This window comes from Myxocyprinus asiaticus, chromosome 33, assembly GCF_019703515.2.
Source record: "Myxocyprinus asiaticus isolate MX2 ecotype Aquarium Trade chromosome 33, UBuf_Myxa_2, whole genome shotgun sequence".
NCBI lineage: Eukaryota > Metazoa > Chordata > Actinopteri > Cypriniformes > Catostomidae > Myxocyprinus > Myxocyprinus asiaticus.
Window position 1 is genome coordinate 6,242,429 of NC_059376.1, and position 19,159 is coordinate 6,261,587.

The following is a 19,159-nucleotide window of genomic DNA, read 5'->3' on the forward strand; positions in this document are numbered from 1 at the left end:
ATACATTAAAAATGAAATGGCTTATAAAACAGATGATTTTTGTTTGTTTGTTTGTTTGTTTGTTTTATTTAAATTCTTTTAGTTTTTGCACCTTCTTGAGGAACAAACTAAGACACAGCCAGGAAAGCAAATTCATGCTGATTGGCTGTCGAGCAGATGCTGAATGCTCTTTTTGTTGCGCACCAATGATCTGCGCAGTGCATTGAGATGTTAAGTGAGTCACTCTTTATAAAGCAGAATACAAGGGCGAATTCCTTCACTCTAACACAAGGCTGCTGATAATTCATCTTGGCATCTGAACACATCTACCATTTGTACAGGATAATGGCAGCACCGGACAGTGTGGTAACGAGGAAAACTCCATGTGTCAAAAAGGTGATTATAGCGTTGCATACTTTTAAACAAGCAGATTAGAACGTCTTTATTGGCGTGTATTTATTGTATTTGTGATTAAAGAAAACTATTTTGTCCATTCAGGTTTCCAAACCACTGATGGAGAGGAAAAGAAGGGCTCGTATCAATAAATGTTTGAATCAATTAAAAAGTCTCCTGGAAAGTGTCTATTCCAACAACGTTAGTAATTTCAATTGATTTCATCTGCAACAATTAGCTCTATGCTTTTTATTCCTTAGTTTATTTCTTAAATATCGGTTTTAAAATGTAATTGATGTGTTTTTATTTACGTAGGTCTATTATTGTATTTTTCAGATCCGCAAACGAAAATTGGAAAAGGCCGACATTTTGGAGATGACGGTGAAACATCTGATACATCTGCAAAACACCAAGAGAGGTTTGTGTGCTCACATCATAAAAAAAAAAAGAAAAAAGTCATTACATGTATGTAAAAAATCTGTAAGACGTGAATTAATGGAAAATAAATAGACCTACTAAATACTGATTTCTGTAAATACAGGAACATCCACAATGTGTGACTCTGCTGAATACCAAGCTGGCTACAGAAGTTGTCTTGCCGGTGTAAGTCATTATCTTTTTAAGTCGGACATACACAGTGATTCCCTCTCCATCATGCTAGCACATCCTACAAGCGGTCTTTCCCGCGTCAAAGTTCCTGATTTCAGCACCGCGGATAATGACACCGCAAGGATCACTGCACCTAGGACATTACGTAAATCACTTGAACCTTCTCTTAAAAGAGACGCTCCTTATGCCAAGTTGCAGCAAAATGCGGACAGATATCATCACTCAATGCCGAAGAGGATTGAAATTTGTGATATGGACAGAATATCCTTCGACGCACACGTTGGAACTCCCGGATCCAAGAGGCTCATAACCAGACACTCCAGTCTTCAAAATGCAAATGCTGATCAGTGCTATATTTTTTCTAGGGCCTTGCAATATAATTATTGGCGGCCTTGGTAAAATATCAGCATTTTAAAATATCATTATGTTTTAAGACATATATTTTAGACGTAGACCTAGCTGTAATTTCTCTTTCTCATGTACTGTAAATTTAGATGTTATTTTTGTATGGTTGTGTGACATGTTAATTTTAATAATAAAAGAAAATTTGAATTGAATTTGCCCCTTTGTGAACATAATTCAAATTCACAATCCCCCACCAAACGCTTATTGTAATGATTGTCTACTGCATGTTTCCTTAAAACATTGTTACCTATGTAACAAGTAAAGCCATAAAACTAACGTTAGCCTCAGACAACAGAGTCTCATGACCAAATATGCTGAGGCATTCTGCACCACTAAAATGTCACCCTTGGTCCGTGTCACTCTAGTGCCTCGGACTTTAGTAAATCCATTCTGCGCAACCTAAGCGGATTTTCACCTTTCTTCTCCACTCTGTCGGGGAAAAAAATGGCACACAATAGGCTATAAAGGATATGGTAAATATGGATAAAGTGGGACACTCTAGGTAAGGCACTTTAACAATGATCCAAATGCCATAACCTGACATATGGAAAGTTTAAGATGTCTCTCTAGTCAAAAGCAAAGATTAAGAAATACGAAATACTGGGAAGACGAAACTTTGAAGAGCCTCTTTTGACCAAATCACAGATATTTTTTTTTTCAGGCAATAATGGTAAAGTAGGACATTTGTATTGTCAAAGCAGGACACTTCATTGTAAGTGTTTATTTTGTTTGCAACATAGACTTAAATAAAGACTGAAATATCCACTTGTTAAATCAATGTTAACTTTCATGAACTTTAACCAATTTAAGTTGATAATTCTCCTTAAACTATCCATCAAGATTAACACATTTTGTAAACACAGGTGAAAAAAATGTGGTGGGGCCGGGTGTGCTTGTAGGGGGGCAACTGTATTATACCATAAATGTCCCCTTAAATGTTACACAAATAAAACATGATTTGCTGCTGATATTTGACATCCAGATTTTTAAAGACAACCAAAGATTCACCAAATTTAAATTTTAAAATATATAAACAAACAGGCTCATGACAAATGTTATAGTTAGTCAATACAACCTAACATTCTGGTTTTACTCACAATCTTTAAGCCATGCTGTTCTTTAGAATGACTAATGACTAATGACTAAAATTCTTGGGTCACCATTTCCTTTAAGTTTTTTTTTAAATAATTTGTTAGCACATTTTTTAAATTCACTAGTTCATTTTAAATGGTCCAGTATAACAAGTGAATTTTTAAATGCACGTATCTATCTCAATTACTATGAGTTTAGAAAAGTTGCATGCATCGTAATTATAAGTGACCAATAAGATAGCTTTAATATGTTTTTTTTTAATCATTATTATGTCTGTCAGTGTCTATGCGCATTCCTTATTAAGCGCGCTTGGTGTGCGCCTCATATAAGAGAATGCTGTTGCTAATATTAAGCTCAGTTCTCCGTTATTGAGCACAGGTGTGCCTCTCCCTTGTGACTGGTGAGTGTTAAGTATTTGATTGATAAATGGTGTTCATAAAGAGGACGTTGTTTTTTATCTTCCCAGTAAATTATTGTGCTTCTCTTGCATTGTCAACTCGCAGCTTTGCGCTCTCTCTCTCTCTCTCTCTCTCTCTCTCTCTCTCTCGCTCGCTCGCTCTCTCTCCTCTCTCTCTCTCTCTCTCTCTCTCTCTCGGTGAGCTGCGCGTTTGCTTTTTATTCTTGCGCCTGAACCCAACAGTACCAATATTAATCTATATATATTATTAGGTTGAAGTGTGTTGATGTGGTGAACTAAGTGTATAAGAGCCTTTCTCACTGAAGGTATGCATTTATTTGGGCTTTAATAGGGTGGTGTATAAAGGGTTCCAATTTATGTTTGAAGTGTATTCATAATAAATTTGCCATTGCAGGTGTGGTGTGCCCTTGTGTGCCAACAGCTAGCTGCTGTGCTGTTTCTTCATACGTGTTTCTTTACATCTGTTCCTGCGTGCTGTTTCATCAGAGTCGCTTCATTGTTTATTTTGCCAAACATGTTGCACTACATTGTCGTTTCTGCATTGTACATGGCAAAATATTAAATAAAAGATTGTGGAAAAAATACCTCATTATAATATAATTGTGTACTGTATGTTGTTCGAGAAATGAAAACCCAGCAGATGTATACATACATAAAAAAAAAAAAAAATAAAAAAAAAATAATAATAAAAAAAAATCTTATAATGAATGCTAGCTAAATAATAGTAATCTCTAACGAGTTGGGCTCAGGTACATTCAATAATGCAGAACATCAGATCCAGAACGGGTTTTGTGATAACGTGGGAAATTGCGCTATAAAAATAACTTAACTTACATTTACAACAGCACATATAATCCACATTAAGTAGAACTGAAACTGGAGCTGGCATGTCCAAAGATGCGAAACTAACGCTGAAACTTCTACCTTATCTCCAGAAGTTGTTGGCTTGTTCGGTTGACATTTGGTTTCCCTTACCGGTGCTCTCTGGCGCTGACCATTTTACGACGATATCATTAGCACAGTTAGGTTAAAGAATAGATGACTATATCATACAGGCATAAACTTTTAACTCAAATGTCCAATACTTGTTGTAGCTGGAGAACTATGTCTGAAAATGCTCCTACAGGCTTTCATTGACTAGCGCTAGTAAGGGACCATCTGAAAAGTCCACAAACAGCACTAAAACGTCGAAGGTGTACAAGTACTCATTAATTAATTCAAGTAAAGTGTACGTTATACATACAATTTACAACCTTTAGAATGTGCAAATGCTTTTTTAATAACAGTGTTTAAGACCGAACATGTAAGGCAGTTGAATTGAACCTTGGACACAAGTGATGTTTTAGCACAGTGTGTGGACGTTTCAGACGATCTCTTATGAACCATAAGCGAATATTTAATAAATATTGAACTTAAAATAAACGTTACCCCGCTAAATATTTTTATGCAGTCATAATGCATTGATGTTGTCACGGGGGCACTTAGAATGTTGTAAATTTATGTAGCTAATTAATATCTTGGAAATTATTACATGAATCTTGAGACAAAATACTTATTTGTCATTTTCAATTTTGTTCAAGTTGATTATATATATATATATATATATATATATATATATATATAAAGAAGAAAAGAGAAAAGAAAATCAATAACTGTCCAATAAGTGAAAGTATAGTATTTGGGGTAAAAAAAATAAAAAAAAAGGCCCCCTGTTGCAGGGGCTAAATGTCCCCTTTAAACACATTGTTTTTCTTGCTGGGGAAATAGATTTGTTATGAAGAATGTTCAAAGTGGGCTCACACTGACTGATCCAATCACAATGGAGATACATTTGATTATACTTGAGATGTAATGAAATGTCAGATGTGATTATCTTAATTTGTTACTCAAAAATCATCTTTTCTGCAAGTTGCTGTCTTAAAGGTATTTGCATAAGTTGAAAAATTGTGCCCTATAACTATTGCCCCTATATCTACACTATATCAGTATAACCCCTCTGGGGGCCTTTTACCCCACATACCCATTCCCACATTTTTAAAAATTTAACTTTATTCAAAACAACCCTCTGTTGTTATTTCTTTCCACACAAATTATGTTGCTCCATCAATATTCAATATTCAATACAATTATTTCTTAAATCTTGAGACACAATTTCTAAGGTGTGCATTTAGCCCCTTTGAACCCTATATAGCTATTATTTGTTCTATGTGCATCTGATCAGTTTCCAACTATCAGTAAACAACTGAACGGGTCAGGCAATGATGAGGAAATACAACAACGATCTAACATTTGAATTTGAAAATGAAATTTCCACTCTGTCTTAAGCTTCTTAAGCCACCTATAACATGCAACTATAGAGAGTATTTTTGGAGAGGCGTGCACTGAGAATTTTTGCACATTACCGGTCACTGTTACTGGAGTGAAGCGGGCTTTTAGCAAATTAAAGATAAGTGTTTAACTGGCTCTTATTTGTCCCAATAGTTAGTAGTTTTGGACTCTACTGATATCTGTCGTCCTGGATGCGCAAAGTTTGTTTAGGCTACTAACTGATGACGCTTCACACAGATGGTGTTTGTTTGTCTTCTGTTTTGTTACTTTTAGTCTGTGTTTTCTCAAACTACACACATTCCGCATAATGGACATTCTTGGATTCAATACAAACAAAATTTTGCACGTTGTTGCGCACTGGACTGTAACTGGACCAGACTGGTGTCATGAAATCTACGTGAGCACTGCAATGTTTTTGCAAAACTTAAATTATGTGCTTCATTACACGTTTGGCTGCAGTTTTCAAGTGAAATGTCTAGTAGGGGTTGCCAAAATCAAGCGAAATGAGGTTGTAATCAGACGAGGTTTTTAAGGTGAATTTTAGATGGAGGTTTTAATAAGTAAAACGTACCTCCCTAACCTACAACTTTACCATAAACCTAACCAATAATGTCCAAAAAGATAAATGAGAGTTTAACAAAACAGACATCCTTACCATTAACCAACATTTAACCCAAGCTAATATTATCTTAAAATGCAAATTTGAAATAAAAAATAGAAAACACACATTAACTGAAGAAACCACGTCATGTTGTGTCTCTTCTATGCAACTTTCATGTGTCTTTGACTGGCCTCCAAACCTGGCAATCGATCTTAAAGTCCAACACTGTATCAGGTGAGCTACCAAGCAAGCTAAAATCATTGGAATAAGTGTGTGAGTAATAGAATGAAAAATAAGTTTTTATAAAATCAAAATCAGCAATTGTACTCGTGATTTGTGTGACAATGATTAAACCACACAGTTGCTGTAGCGCCTCATTCATTTCACCAGGAAACTGCAGTGAAACGTAAAAAGAGGTATGTACAAGTCAGTTTGCAAAAATGTATATACAGTAACGTTCATTCTGTGAGGCCAGGTTGACAGCCGCAACTCGTAAGCTCTCTGCCGGCTGTGACCGACATGTGTTTGCGTTTAAAACTTGATGTTGAGCCGATTATTCGTGATCTGCGGCATGAGAGATGCAGGTTTTAGCAGTTTGTTTCATCACTCCAGCAAGGACCTCTTCTTTGGACATTTTATCTTTCCACATGCACTTATTATCTTTGGACTCTCTGGTGGATCACACCCCTGCTGATCAATACCATCACTCTGAGTCTGGACTATTTTTTTGCGGATAGAGTTAATTGACACAATGTTACATGTATTAATCTTTGATACAAGTATATGTATACATGCCATAAAAGCAGTGGATATGCTGACAATTTAGGGTTATTGTGTTACAGTGAGATTGCTCCTCACTGTTAGGAAAACATGATGCTGTTATTAAAAGTTGAGCAAAATCTTCTGGCGTTTTCCAGTGGACTTTGTTTAATAATATGATCAACTGGGCAAATTCAGTTCATATCAAGCTTTATTGGCAAGATAAACGTAAGTGTACTGTACATTGCCAATAAATTATTAGACACTATATATACAGATATAAAATATACTGAATGCTGAAGTTGACTTTGCTGAAGTTTAAAATCTCTAAACTATTATGTTCTCTGGCTGCTGTTCAGTCTCTACAAGTATACCTGCTGCAGCTTGCTGACCTGTCTGGTCCTTCTCTGGTTGTGTCTCGTTTGGAAGGATGCGTCCTCTGGAGGTCGCATTTGGCGGCTGCATACGTTATCTAGGCTGTCTCGTTTCATTTTTTTTTTTTTTTTTTAAACCGTTCGATCTGAAAACTTGAAAAAGCGATTACATACCCAAGGATGAGAACTTCACTGCTCTCTCACAGTGTGTCTGTCTGATTTGAACATGCAGGGTGATAATTTTGCTAGAAATGTCGTGTTTGTGCTTAGATTAAATCTCAAGTGCATCTGGGAGAAATAGCATGCCGGTTTTGTTCGCACTTTCTTTGTCTTTATGACTTTTTTGCAGTTTATTATCATTCAGTAACACACAAAATCATACACGCTCTCCCACTGATATACACTGATCAGCCACAACATTAAAACCACCTTTCTAATATTGTGTAGGCCCCCCTCGTGCCGCCAAAACAGCGCCAACCCGAATCTCAGAATAGCATTCTGAGATGCAATTCTTCTCACCATAAGTATACAGAGTAGTTATCTGAATTACCGTTGACTTTGTCAGTTTGAACCTGTCTGGCCATTCTCTGTTGACCTCTATCATCAACAAGGCATTTCCATCCACAGAACTGCCGCTCACTGGATGTTTTTTGTTTTTGGCACCATTCTGAGTAAATTCTAGAGACTGTTGTGCGTGAAAATCCCAGGAGATCAGCAGTTACAGAAATACTCAAACCAACCCATCTGGCACCAACAATCATGCCACGGTCTAAATCACTGAGATCACATTTTCCCCATTCTGATGGTTGATGTGAACATTAACTGAAGCTCCTGAACCTGTCTGCATGATTTTATGCACTGTACTGCTGCCACATGATTGGCTGATTAGATAATCACAGGCTGGTTTGAGTATTTCTGTAACTGCTGATTTCCTGGGATTTTCACACACAACAGTCTCTAGAATTTACTCCAAATAGTGCCCAAAACAAAAAACATCCAGTGAGCAGCAGTTCTGTGGACAGAAATGCCTTGTTGATGAGAGAGATCAACAGAGAATGACCAAAATTGCTTAACAGAATGACAAAATCTAGGGTAACTCAGATAACCACTCTGTACAATTTTGGTGAAAAAAATAACATCTCAGAATTCTATTCTGAGATGCGGGTTGGCGCTGTTTTGGTAGCACGAGGGGGACCTTACACAATATTAGGCAGGTGGTTTTAATGTTGTGGCTAATCGGTGTATATTTAGAACTGGATCGCTGCGGCAACGGTAAACTACGAGATGAGGTGAAGCCACCGGAAGTGTTCGAGCGGCCATTTTGGTATGCCCAAACTGTCATACAGCATCAATGACTGACAGGCGAAAAAATGTCTGTTTGTATCTTACCTCAGTTTTAGTGAACTTGTTTACATTCAGCTGATCTGTTCGCTGATGAAGTTTGTTAGAGGTGGATACTGTTTCATAAAGATATACATTACTTGCTTGGGCTTTCAAGAAACAGGAACAGAAAAATTCCAGACTTTAAATCAATAAATAATTACATGTGTATGACGTTTGCGTTGTAGGTACGTACATACAGATTTCAGACTGAATGACTAATGTTTACTCACTGAAATGAGATGATTTTCTATTAAGTCAATAGTGACATTGGAACGTTTGGGCATAGCAATATGGTGGCGCAGTGGCTTCACTGATATGACATCATGAGCAATCCAGTTCTATATTATATATTAGTGCGCTCACTTCAAAATCGCAACACCAACAAATGAATGAATGGACGTATGCCCCAACAACAACTGTGTTTACTTGACAATGGAAGTAACGCCCATATTTCTTGCTAAGCACCACCGGACATAGGAAAAAGGTGGATAACTTTACACAGAAAAGGTTTATCACACTAAAATCATGTTTAAACACATATTGTTTATGTCTTGTCACTTTTGAAACAATGAGTATTTTAACATTAAAAAATTGGTCCCCATTCACTTCCACTGTAAGTGCCTCACTAATTGGGTAGCTCAGCAAGTAAAGATGCTGACTACCTGGAGTTGCAAGTTTGAATCCAGGGCGAGCTGATTGACTCCAGTCAAGCTTCCTAAGCAACCAATTGGCCCGGTTGCTAGGGTGGGTAGAGTCACGTTGGGTTAACCTCCTCCTGGTCGCTATAATGTGGTTCTCACTCTTGGTGGGGGTGCTTGGTGAGTTGTGCGTGGATGCCACGGAGAATATCGTGAGCCTCCATGCACACTAGCCACCTGATAAGCCACGTGATAAGATGCACAGATTGACTGTCTCAGACGCAGAGGCAACTGAGATTCGTCCTGGCCACCACGAGGACCTAGAGCGCATTGGGAATTGGGCATCCCAAATTGGGGAGAAAAGGGGAGAAAATCCCCGCCCCCAAAAAAAAGTCAAAATAAATTTTTATGGTAATCAATATTATGCCACAAATGTTGTTGACTGAGCTTAACTTGTATTGAACCCGGAATATTCCTTTAAGAGATTTCTGAGGATTCAGAGTTTTTAGGGAAACCAAATCTCCAGTCAATAGATGGTTATCAATTAAATAATGAAAATAGACTGTTTTGACATTTTCTTTGGTAAGAATCAATAGATATATTGCAAAAACTTAAATACATTTTTATTTTCCATCATCCTTTTAAAACTGATTTTAAAGTACTTTAAAAAAAATTATCATTGAGACGAAAGTGAAGCTCTGTAACCAAAGTAGTTTGTTCAGATCTTCAACAGACCTGCATTGTATTAGCTTCTGTTTAATATCAGAGAGTAAAAAGACAGAGTCAGAATGAGAGACAGAGTGAGAGAGAAATTGTTTGCTTAAGAAATAATCAGTTATATAATCAGACAAACTTTGATCTGTAAACAGATACAAATGTTTGGATCTGAAAATTAAGAGAATTTCAGATAAAAAAAACAAAATAAATTTTTTCACTTTGTAAACTCAGTAGTAGTTTTAAATATTTAATCAATGACTATTTTTTTTTAAGTATAAGCTTCATTCAAACGGTACAGATTTGGGTGAATTTATATTCAAAACTGTTCAAAATACCACTGAGCGTATCAATTGAAATTTGCGTATCAATGTGCCTTAATAGGTTTTAGCGCTACATATCATTGTATATTTGTGGAATATGTAAATGGTTATGTGAAAAAGGCCATTGCAAGTTGCAGGCATTTTGATATTAGTCAATATATACAGTATATTTCATCAATCCATTAGAGACATGTCCATTTTAAAGCCATCCAACCATAATGTAAAACATGACTCTGTCTCCAAAAGCATATTGAAATGAATTAAAGTAAAAATGAGCTTGTTGAGGGCCACCCAAGACGCTTATAGCTGTCCTATGTGTGAACTGTGAATTATGACCATGTGAGGGAATCTGAAGATTTCTGCATGAAGTTTTAAGAATACCTTATAGGTCAATCCAATGTGAAGCTGCCTTTGTATTAAGCACCATCTGATATTTCAACACCAATATTTGGCTGTACAACAAATATTTAGAAAACGTGAAATATTGGGATAAGTTTAGAAAACATGGTCATATGCAATAAAATAATACACCAAATATCCGATTCTGATGAAGTGGTTACATTTGTATATATTTAGAAAACAAATCAGATTATACCAGGTTTCAATTGAGTTTTTTTTTCTCCACATGACAAATGAATATGCTATTTGTTTTGTAAAAAGTGCATGTAGACTGCAGGCTATATGTGTTTGTAAATAGTGTCGCTTCTCATATTCTCATATAGTTACAGTCTATTAGACAAATAGGCTGTATCATGAATAACAATGCATCAGATACACATTTTCAATCATCACAAAGCACTTAACACAAACTCATTTTAAACATATCTGTGAAATTAAGCAGTTTCTTTTTTTTATCCTATTGGCGGGAATGTCTGGATTTACAAGGAGAACCTTGTGCTTTAAAAATATGAAAATTTCAGATTGAAACAATATAACAAAATATCTTTTTTGTTTAGTTAAAAAAACTTTTAAAATCATGCCACACCACCAGAAACATCAAAAACACAGGAAAAGAGTCGGCAGAAGTGAGTCGTAATGTGTTGTAAACAAACGCTATGTAGCTTACCGCTTAAAGAACAGTCTACCCAAAAATTCTCTCATTGTTTACTCACCCTCACGCCATCCCAGATGTGCATGACTTTCCTTCTTCTGCAGAACACAAACAACATTTTTTAGAAGAATATCTCAGCTCTGTAGGTCCATACAATGCAAGTGAATGCTGACTAAAACTTTGAAGCTCCAAAAAACACAAAAAGGTAACATAATAAAAAAGTAATCCATAAAACTCCAGTGGTTTAATCCATGTTTTCTGAAGCGAGCAAATCAATTTTGTGTGAGAACAGACCAAAATGTAATTCCTTTTCACTGTACATCTTGCCATTGCAGTCTCTAGGCACAATCATGATTTCAAGCTCTATTAAACCTAGTGTTGATGCATGCTAGTGCTAGATGGTGCTAGGAAGTGTAATCAAGCTTGATATCATTATCGCCAAGGAAGGTCAAGATTTATAGTGAAAAAGGAGTTATGTTTTGGTCTGTATTCACCCAAAACCAATTGGATTGCTTCAGAATACATGGATTAAACCACTGGAGTCTTGTGGATTACATTTATGCACCCTTAGTTTGCTTTTTGGAGCTTCAAATGTCTTGCCACCATTCACTTACATCGAAAGGACCTACAGAACAGAGATATTCTTTTAAAAATCTTTGTTTGTGATCAGCAGAAGAAAGAAAGTCTTACACATCTAGAATGGCATGAGGGTGAGAAAATGATGAGAGAATTTTCATTTTTGGATGAAATGTCCCTTTAAATTCAGAACCTTTGTTTGATCTTTGAGATTACATAAAATTAATCAGAAATCTGCAAAGCTAACCATTTACTGACATATCAATCCCAATGAAAGCAATACAGTACTATATCAGTAACACAAAGGAATTATGAAATATGTCCCTATATGGACCTTAGTCAGGGTAGATGCCATCTTAAATTTGACACTATTAAAAACAAGGCTGTGAGGAATAGAAGTGCTACAGTCCATTCAATGGGTTGTAGCCTGTTTGAAGATATAGATTCACAACCATGTTTCCCTGAGTTTTAAATCTACTTGAATGTTTATGGAAAGACACGTTTTGCCAACTGTTCAAATGAAAACCTGTTGAAGTGATTGTACTGTTATCAATTACAGCCTCATTTTCATTCACATCAAATTAAATATGGCATCTACTCTGACTAAGGTTTGTGTCATATCATATCAACCACATCTCAAGACTCAAGAGCCCAGTTCCTAGATTACAAAAACATTCCACTTAGCCAAAGCTATAATACTAATAACCATATCAAGGACTACATTATAATACTCATAAAACTGTTTCTCAGTTGGTGGATCCTATGGATTCGGAGTGAAAAGTGTTATAGCCTGACAACGCAGATTGCGAGCTTCTAAAACTATTTGTGCTTCCTTTGCTTTCACCTATGGACAGGTGCTTCTGATCCACACAAGCAGGTGCATCTACCTGTCCTGTCCTGACACTTGAAGAGGACTTATCCCCTGTCCATGCCCTCAGGCCCATCGAAACCAGCTCCGATGTGCGCTTCGCGTCGCGCCTATGATCGTGGCATCCCTTACTGCCCTCGCCACCGGCACTACTGCTGTTACTACTGTCATTCGCCTTTCTCGACGTATCCTGAGGTAGCTCCATTAGCTTGGGACCCTTGCCACGCTCAGAGCAGCGTCTCAACGCTTGAGGCTCACGGTCGAAGTGCGTGAGCGGAAAATGCGGTAGCAAGACAATGTGCTGCTCGAACGTCTCAGGGACAAGAGAGATCGCAGAGGCGCGACGCGGGATCCTCATTGGACTAGCCAATGGAGTCTCGTCGATGAAATTAATCACTTCATCACGGCTGAAGCACTTGAAATCGTCTTCATAATGCTCGACACGCGAAATCTGCTTGAGCGAATGCATGTCCTCGGATCGCCTCCGTTTGCGGTGAGGGTGGCTCTCCTCGTGGTAGGATGCCGGGCTGCTCCGCCGTCTCTCGTGGCGTGGCAAGCTGTACTGTGGGATGCCAATGATGTCCTCTGTGGAGCCCCAGCGATGCAGGTAAGACGGGATCTGACCAGTGGTCCACATGTCGGTTTCGTCGTGGGAGTATCTTCTTGTAGGGGGCACCTGGAGAAACACATAGACGGAAAGACCAGTATATTTCAAGGAGCGACATTCGACAAATTTATGCACCCGGTTTAGTTTAAAGAGTTAGAAAATGCTCTCAATGCTTCTGTAGTCTAGACCGAGTACAGTTGTAACACTTTTTACTGTCTACTATACTGCAAAAATACTGACCAGAAAAAAACATGCCATGTATCTGCAGTATATATCCCACTGTAAAATTCGTCTGTCTGTCTGTCTGTCTGTCTGTCTTGCTTACATATCTAAGCTTTCTTAGCTTAAATGAAAGCTAATAATAAAAGCTAATAAAGCTAACAAAACTCTAGAAGTAGCTTTTGCTACCATGTTTCTAATGCTGTGGGTTGTAACAGTGTTATAACCCTCAGGATCCTGGCATGTCCCCAAAATACATTAATTTTAAGTAGACAAATCAATAATTACAACAAGTAAAGTTTACTTTTATAATCAGACAGGGATAAAGATTTAATCACAATGAAAGAGGAGTAAGAACATTTTAAATTTACCCTCTGCCCCCCGAAACAGATTTTCTTTAATAATTTTGCATCAATGTGGACTATGTCCTTCAGATTTCCAACAGAGAGAGGATGCTAATGTGAATGTGCACACTGAAAATGGCAGTTCAAACTTGAATAAGAAGATAAATATTTACAGTGTTACGACTGTACTCGGTCTACCTAATCTGTTGCCATATTAAAATCAATGGAACTTTTTAATGATGTCAACAAGCGGACTTTCACAAAATAGTTCACCCAAAAATGAAAATTCAGTCATCAATTACTCATGATGACCATGAAGCTACAAAAAGGAAAAAACTCCATAAAAGTAGTTGACTCTTCCACTATTTCTGAAGTCTTATGAAGCCACACAATAGTTTTGTGTGAAGAACAGGCCAAAATTTGCCCACGTCCAGAATCAAACCATTGCATTTTGCTGCCAGTGTCAATGATGTGCAATGATTTATTGTGAGCTAGCTAGACACAAACTTCAGCGGAGTTGATAATTATTAGTGAATATTACCAGAGACTGTTTAACCCAAGACAGACCACTTGTATTATAATGAATGGGAGAAATTGAAACATCCAATATGGCGGGTCCCATCTTACAGGTAAAAGAGCCAAACACCTTTTAGATACAGACATCACCTGTCAGTCAACTTGACAACAGACATGCGCATTAGCTGGACTAGCCTGAATATTAGCATTTTTAGTGTGATCTGAGCTAAATAAGCACAAATTATAATACCATTGTTGTCTGATTTTACTGCTAATTTGAAATATATTTTCAATCATAAACTTGACCATCCGTTTTGTAGATTTCAGTCTTTCTCCATTCAAGAAAATATGAGCTGTACTTGTATACTTGGAAAATATCTGCCAAGGAACATTTTCCAAGATGGCTGCAGAGTGGACTGACTTGCCTTGAAAGGGACTTTGTTATAACATGGCTCTCTAGAACACTCCATTATAATTGGTCATCCAAGTCATCTAGGTCTGATATGTCTGTATAACAACCACGCATCCGAGGATTAAGTGATATCAGACAGGCTGACTGTACATTATCTCTTAAATAACAAATTAAATATGGGTCTTTTCCTCACACAAAGCTATGGTTTTGGCATAATAAGACTTAGAATATAGCTGCGTGTCATATGGACTACTTTCTTGGTGCTTTTAAGTTTGTTTGATTTTACAAGTTCTTTTTGGATCTTGACAGATTTGGTCACTATGATTGTTGTCATATGGTATGAGCTGCATGCTTACAGCTTCTTCAAAAATGTCTCTGTTAATGTTCTACAGAAAACAATAACAGCATACAGATTTGAAACGACATGATGGTGATGAAAAAATAGAATTTTCATTTTTGGATAATAACTACTAATATCAATTCATTTTAAAATGAATATTAAAACTAATACTAAAAGTAAAGTACTTTTATTCATAGGTACATTTTCAATCCAATTTCAGACTTTTTTGTGTGCAAAATGGAAAGTTAGAATTAATTTTAGCTTATCACTCGCTCTACAAAAATATACTCACATTCCACATTGCTCTGAGAACTACACAGAAAAGACATAAAATTAGTTTTTAGTATTTAAAAGCAATCTAAGTCAACTATCCAAAGCATACAGCACAAGCCTAGCATGAAAGCAACTGTATTGGTTAAAGCAGGAATGATACAGCAGCTTACAGAGAAGCCCTTATGCACATGAGTTTATGTGGAATTGAGGTCTGATTGAGAGGCGAATGAATGAACACTGGCCAGCAGAGGGAAGCAAAGCATTATTAAAGCAATGACATTCATCTTCCTAGCAAAAAGAAAGTAGGATAGATATTATTTCCCAAACAACAGAAGAACTTACGAAAAAAGTAAAATGTGTCACAGTCAGACTTTGTGCTGTTCACGGCTGTTTGTAGCACCTGCCGCTAATTCTAATTCCAGCATTAGAAAAAGTTTATTTTTAATCATTTTAGTCTGATCTAAACAGTTTGTGTGGCATTTCAGTATGGATTGTTTTATGAATCTGTCACAGTGCCATGCAGGCTTTGGAAAGAGGCTATTATTTGAGGATGGGGGTTAAAAACTAAATTGGACCCCACAGCAAACCAACAGCCCATGTCTTTGCTGAGAAAATAGCCTTTGCTTATTTTACATGCCAAAAGGGCATTTCTTCATTGTGGGACAGGAGAAGAAAAGAAAACAGCCTGTATTCTAAGATCAGAGAGTGGGTGAAAAATCATGAAACATTTATGACTGTTTGGGGTGCAAAAAAAATCATAATAAATTGAAACCAGGGGTAGCTTAAAATAATAATAATATATGACCTCTTTAATGCTGGCATATGGATATTGAGTTCTTTATCAAAAAGCATCAATGTTTTTTTGCTTGTTTCTTATTTGCAAAATGTCTGCCACAACATCTTTTCAAACACAATAGTAGTTTTGCAATATACTTTGAAGTAAACTTCAAAAGTTGCTTCGTGCAATGTACTTAGCAGTAAATTCAGCAATGGAATAAAAGCACTGCTGTGTGTCTCTAGAAGAGCTTTGGGAAGTGTTTGGCATTCACATTTATGACACATTCTCCACATTTAACCCCCAAGTACAGTGCCAGATTTTCATTTCAGTCTGTCATATTTTTGATAGTTGCCTAGTTATGATACAAGGAGAAATGAATGTTATGTAAAGTTAATAATCCAGACCACTGAAGGTTACATGTGGAGGCTGCATGTGAGCATTTATGGACTGTATGTGAAGAAAGAAATTGAATGTAAAAAAGAAAAGCATTACACAGCACTAAAACTGACTTGATTTTTGGGTTAAATATGAATTCTTCATATAGTATACATAATCCTTTATACCTGCTTTTGCATTGTGGAAGCGGTTCAAATCATTGGGTTGATTTTTATTTTTGACTCTGTGCCAAAATGGGATGCTATCTATGCAGTAAACAGCAAGACATCTCACAAGGTTTTGGAAAAGAGCCAATGTCTACCTAATAGAAATCAATGCATCTACTGTATATCCTAAGCATAAAAAAAAAAAAAAGAAAAAATGTTTTTATGCAACTGTTTATGAATTCAGACTGGTATTTGAATTGTGTTTCCCTCATTGTCTTTGCAATGACTTCAAGCTTTTAACTCCAGATAAAAACTGTTAAAGGGATAGTTCACCCAAAAATGAAAATTCTCTCAGCATTTACTCACCCTCATGCCATCCCAGATGTGTATGACTTTCTTCAGCAGAACACATTTGATGGAAAATATCTCAGCTCAGTAGGTCCTTAAAATGCAAGTGGATGGTCATCAGACCTTTGGAGCTCCAAAAATCACAGACAGTCGGCATAAACGTCATCTATATGACTACAGTGGTTAAATTAATGTCTTCTAAAGCGATACAATTGCTTTTGGTGCGAAAAATATAAATATTTAAGTATTTTTTAACTATAAACCATCGCTTCCAGTCAGCAGCAGTATACGCATTTACAAGAGTTTACGTGGTCTCTCGTGAATTCATGTTGGCATGTTTTTGACATCCAGGATAAGCACACAAATGTACCATTGGGAGTAAACAAACGGATACAAATACAGATCTAATCCAAAACCAACGAAGCTTCTGTACAGCATTCCTCCTATTCAGTTGTAGCGCTGCTCTTCTGGGTGCATCACACGCGCATACTGCTGCTGACCGGAAGTGATGCTTTATAGTTATAAAGTACTTAAATACTGATCTTTTTCCACACCAAAAGCGATTGTATTGCCTTAAAAGACATTAATTTATCTGCTGGAATCGTATGGATGATGGTTATGCTGACTCCCTGTGATTTTTGGAGCTTCAAAGGTCCGATCACCATCCACTTGAATTTTAAGGACCTACTGAGCTAAGATATTTTTCTATTTTTCTTCAAATGTGTTCTGCAGAAGAAAGAAAGTCATACACATCTGGGAAGGCATTAGGGTGAGTAAATGAGCATTTTCCTTTTTGGGTGAACTAACCCTTTAAGGCACCAGTCATTAATTTAACCCTGTAACAATAAGCCTACAGAAATAGATCCCACTTGATGTGACGAAACAAAAGTTTTTGTTAGGACTTATTTTCCAAACATTTGTCACTCAATATTTCTCCATTGTAAAATGATTCCAGTAGGAGAGAAAACAATAATATAGTGTCTGTAGGGTTTTTATAAATATTGAGGTGGAGGGCCATTGCAACATGCACATTTTAGTTAAAAAGCAAAGATCAAATTGAAAACAAAATTAATGGAAAGATACCTGCAAATAGTGCATTTTATCTTCCTGAAGCTCCCTCAATGGATAACCCTGGGGGCCCCCCCTTTCTAAGGTTGAGAATTCGTACTTGGCAATACGGTCTACCGTCATGATATCAGCACCGGAGCTATAGTCAAACGGTCTGTCATATATTAAGTCCGGATGAATGCCTCCATCCTGGCTGTTTTCTGCAAATGCAGAAAGCATATATATATCAGGATTAATAGTAAACGTGCTCAAAATACACAGACAGACAGACAGGCAGACAGACAGACAGACAAACGAATAGGTAGGGGGAAAAATCCCTCATTTTGTTTTTCGGGATTCGCATTAAAATTAAGAGTTTGTTAAGTAAATAAATTTGTCTGGATGCAATAAGCAGCTAGCTGAAGTAGGATTCTCCGAGGATTAATCATTTTACAAAAAATTTCTTCTTCTTAGTTTTGTTTGAATTTAAAAACAGTTGTAGGGCAGTGTGAAATGCTGATCTTAAGGCAAAATGGGGGCACACAGCAGGATGACAAATGATTAGCTGTTAGCACAGGCAGCGTAGCATGCATTTGAGTGGGACACAATAACAAGAAACAACCCTCATACATACAACTGAGTTGTGTTACACAAGGCAAACTGTCTGGAAAGAAGCAGAGCACTTGTAAAATTAAGATCACAAAATCCATCTCTTGTACATGTTCCATATGGTCACTAACTTAGAAAGGGGAAAGAAATGAGACTACTGTAGCAGGAAGGGTAAAACAATCGAGCTAGTACAGTAGCACAGTCACACATGCTACACCTCAATTAAATTTTACAGCGTTAGTTTGCTAAATAGATTGTGGTGAAGCACATTAATCATTATCATGTGATCACTAGTTATTTTGATGAGAATCTAGAAAATCACTTGCTTGGTAACCATAGCAACCATGGTAACCATAGTTGCAACCAAAATAACATAGTTTATAATATAGTAGTCTAAAAGCACCCCTTAAGGAAAATGCTATCAAAATTGAAAAGATACATTTCTTTTTATTGAATATTAATGGATCAACATAATTCAAGTGAAAATAAATAATAACAAATGATTATTTTGATTAAAATTCATTAAAAAAAACACACACTTGGGGAATAGTGATATAGTGTAGATACAGTGCAAAATTTGTCAACGTACCGAGACCGCAAGATGCTTTTTGAG

At 36.7% G+C, this 19,159-nt stretch overlaps 2 protein-coding genes across 3 annotated transcripts in view; one reads left to right on the plus strand and one right to left on the minus strand.

Moving 5' to 3' along the window:
* The first annotated feature begins 324 nt into the window (after positions 1–324).
* her3 (hairy-related 3) lies at positions 325–1,380 on the plus strand. The gene is made up of 4 exons (XM_051669930.1): positions 325–375; positions 478–573; positions 709–790; positions 914–1,380. Exons 1-4 carry the CDS (start codon positions 325–327, stop codon positions 1,378–1,380), a joined length of 696 nt encoding a protein of 231 aa, XP_051525890.1.
* Positions 1,381–11,737: 10,357 nt separating this feature from the next.
* Positions 11,738–19,159, minus strand: part of LOC127424733 (probable G-protein coupled receptor 153) — an 86,157-nt gene continuing 78,735 nt past the window's right edge. Inside the window, exons 5-7 of one of the 2 annotated variants that reach the window (XM_051670158.1) lie at positions 18,572–18,601; positions 15,242–15,261; positions 11,738–13,187 (exon numbers count right to left, since the gene is read on the minus strand). In XM_051670158.1, coding sequence (XP_051526118.1) covers positions 12,390–13,187; positions 15,242–15,261; positions 18,572–18,601 — 848 coding nt within the window. In that variant the 3' untranslated portion in view covers positions 11,738–12,389. Of the gene's footprint in view, positions 13,188–15,241; positions 15,262–17,973; positions 18,159–18,571; positions 18,602–19,159 lie in introns of both variants that reach the window. The other variant, XM_051670157.1, reaches the window with a different exon arrangement.

Coding starts and splice junctions, on each gene's coding strand:
- her3 (XM_051669930.1), top strand. CDS start 325: ATGGCAGCACCGGACAGTGTGGTAACGAGGAAAACTCCATGTGTCAAA. Junction 376..477: donor AAACTCCATGTGTCAAAAAG/GTGATTATAGCG, acceptor TTGTCCATTCAG/GTTTCCAAACCACTGATGGA. Junction 791..913: donor TCTGCAAAACACCAAGAGAG/GTTTGTGTGCTC, acceptor CTGTAAATACAG/GAACATCCACAATGTGTGAC.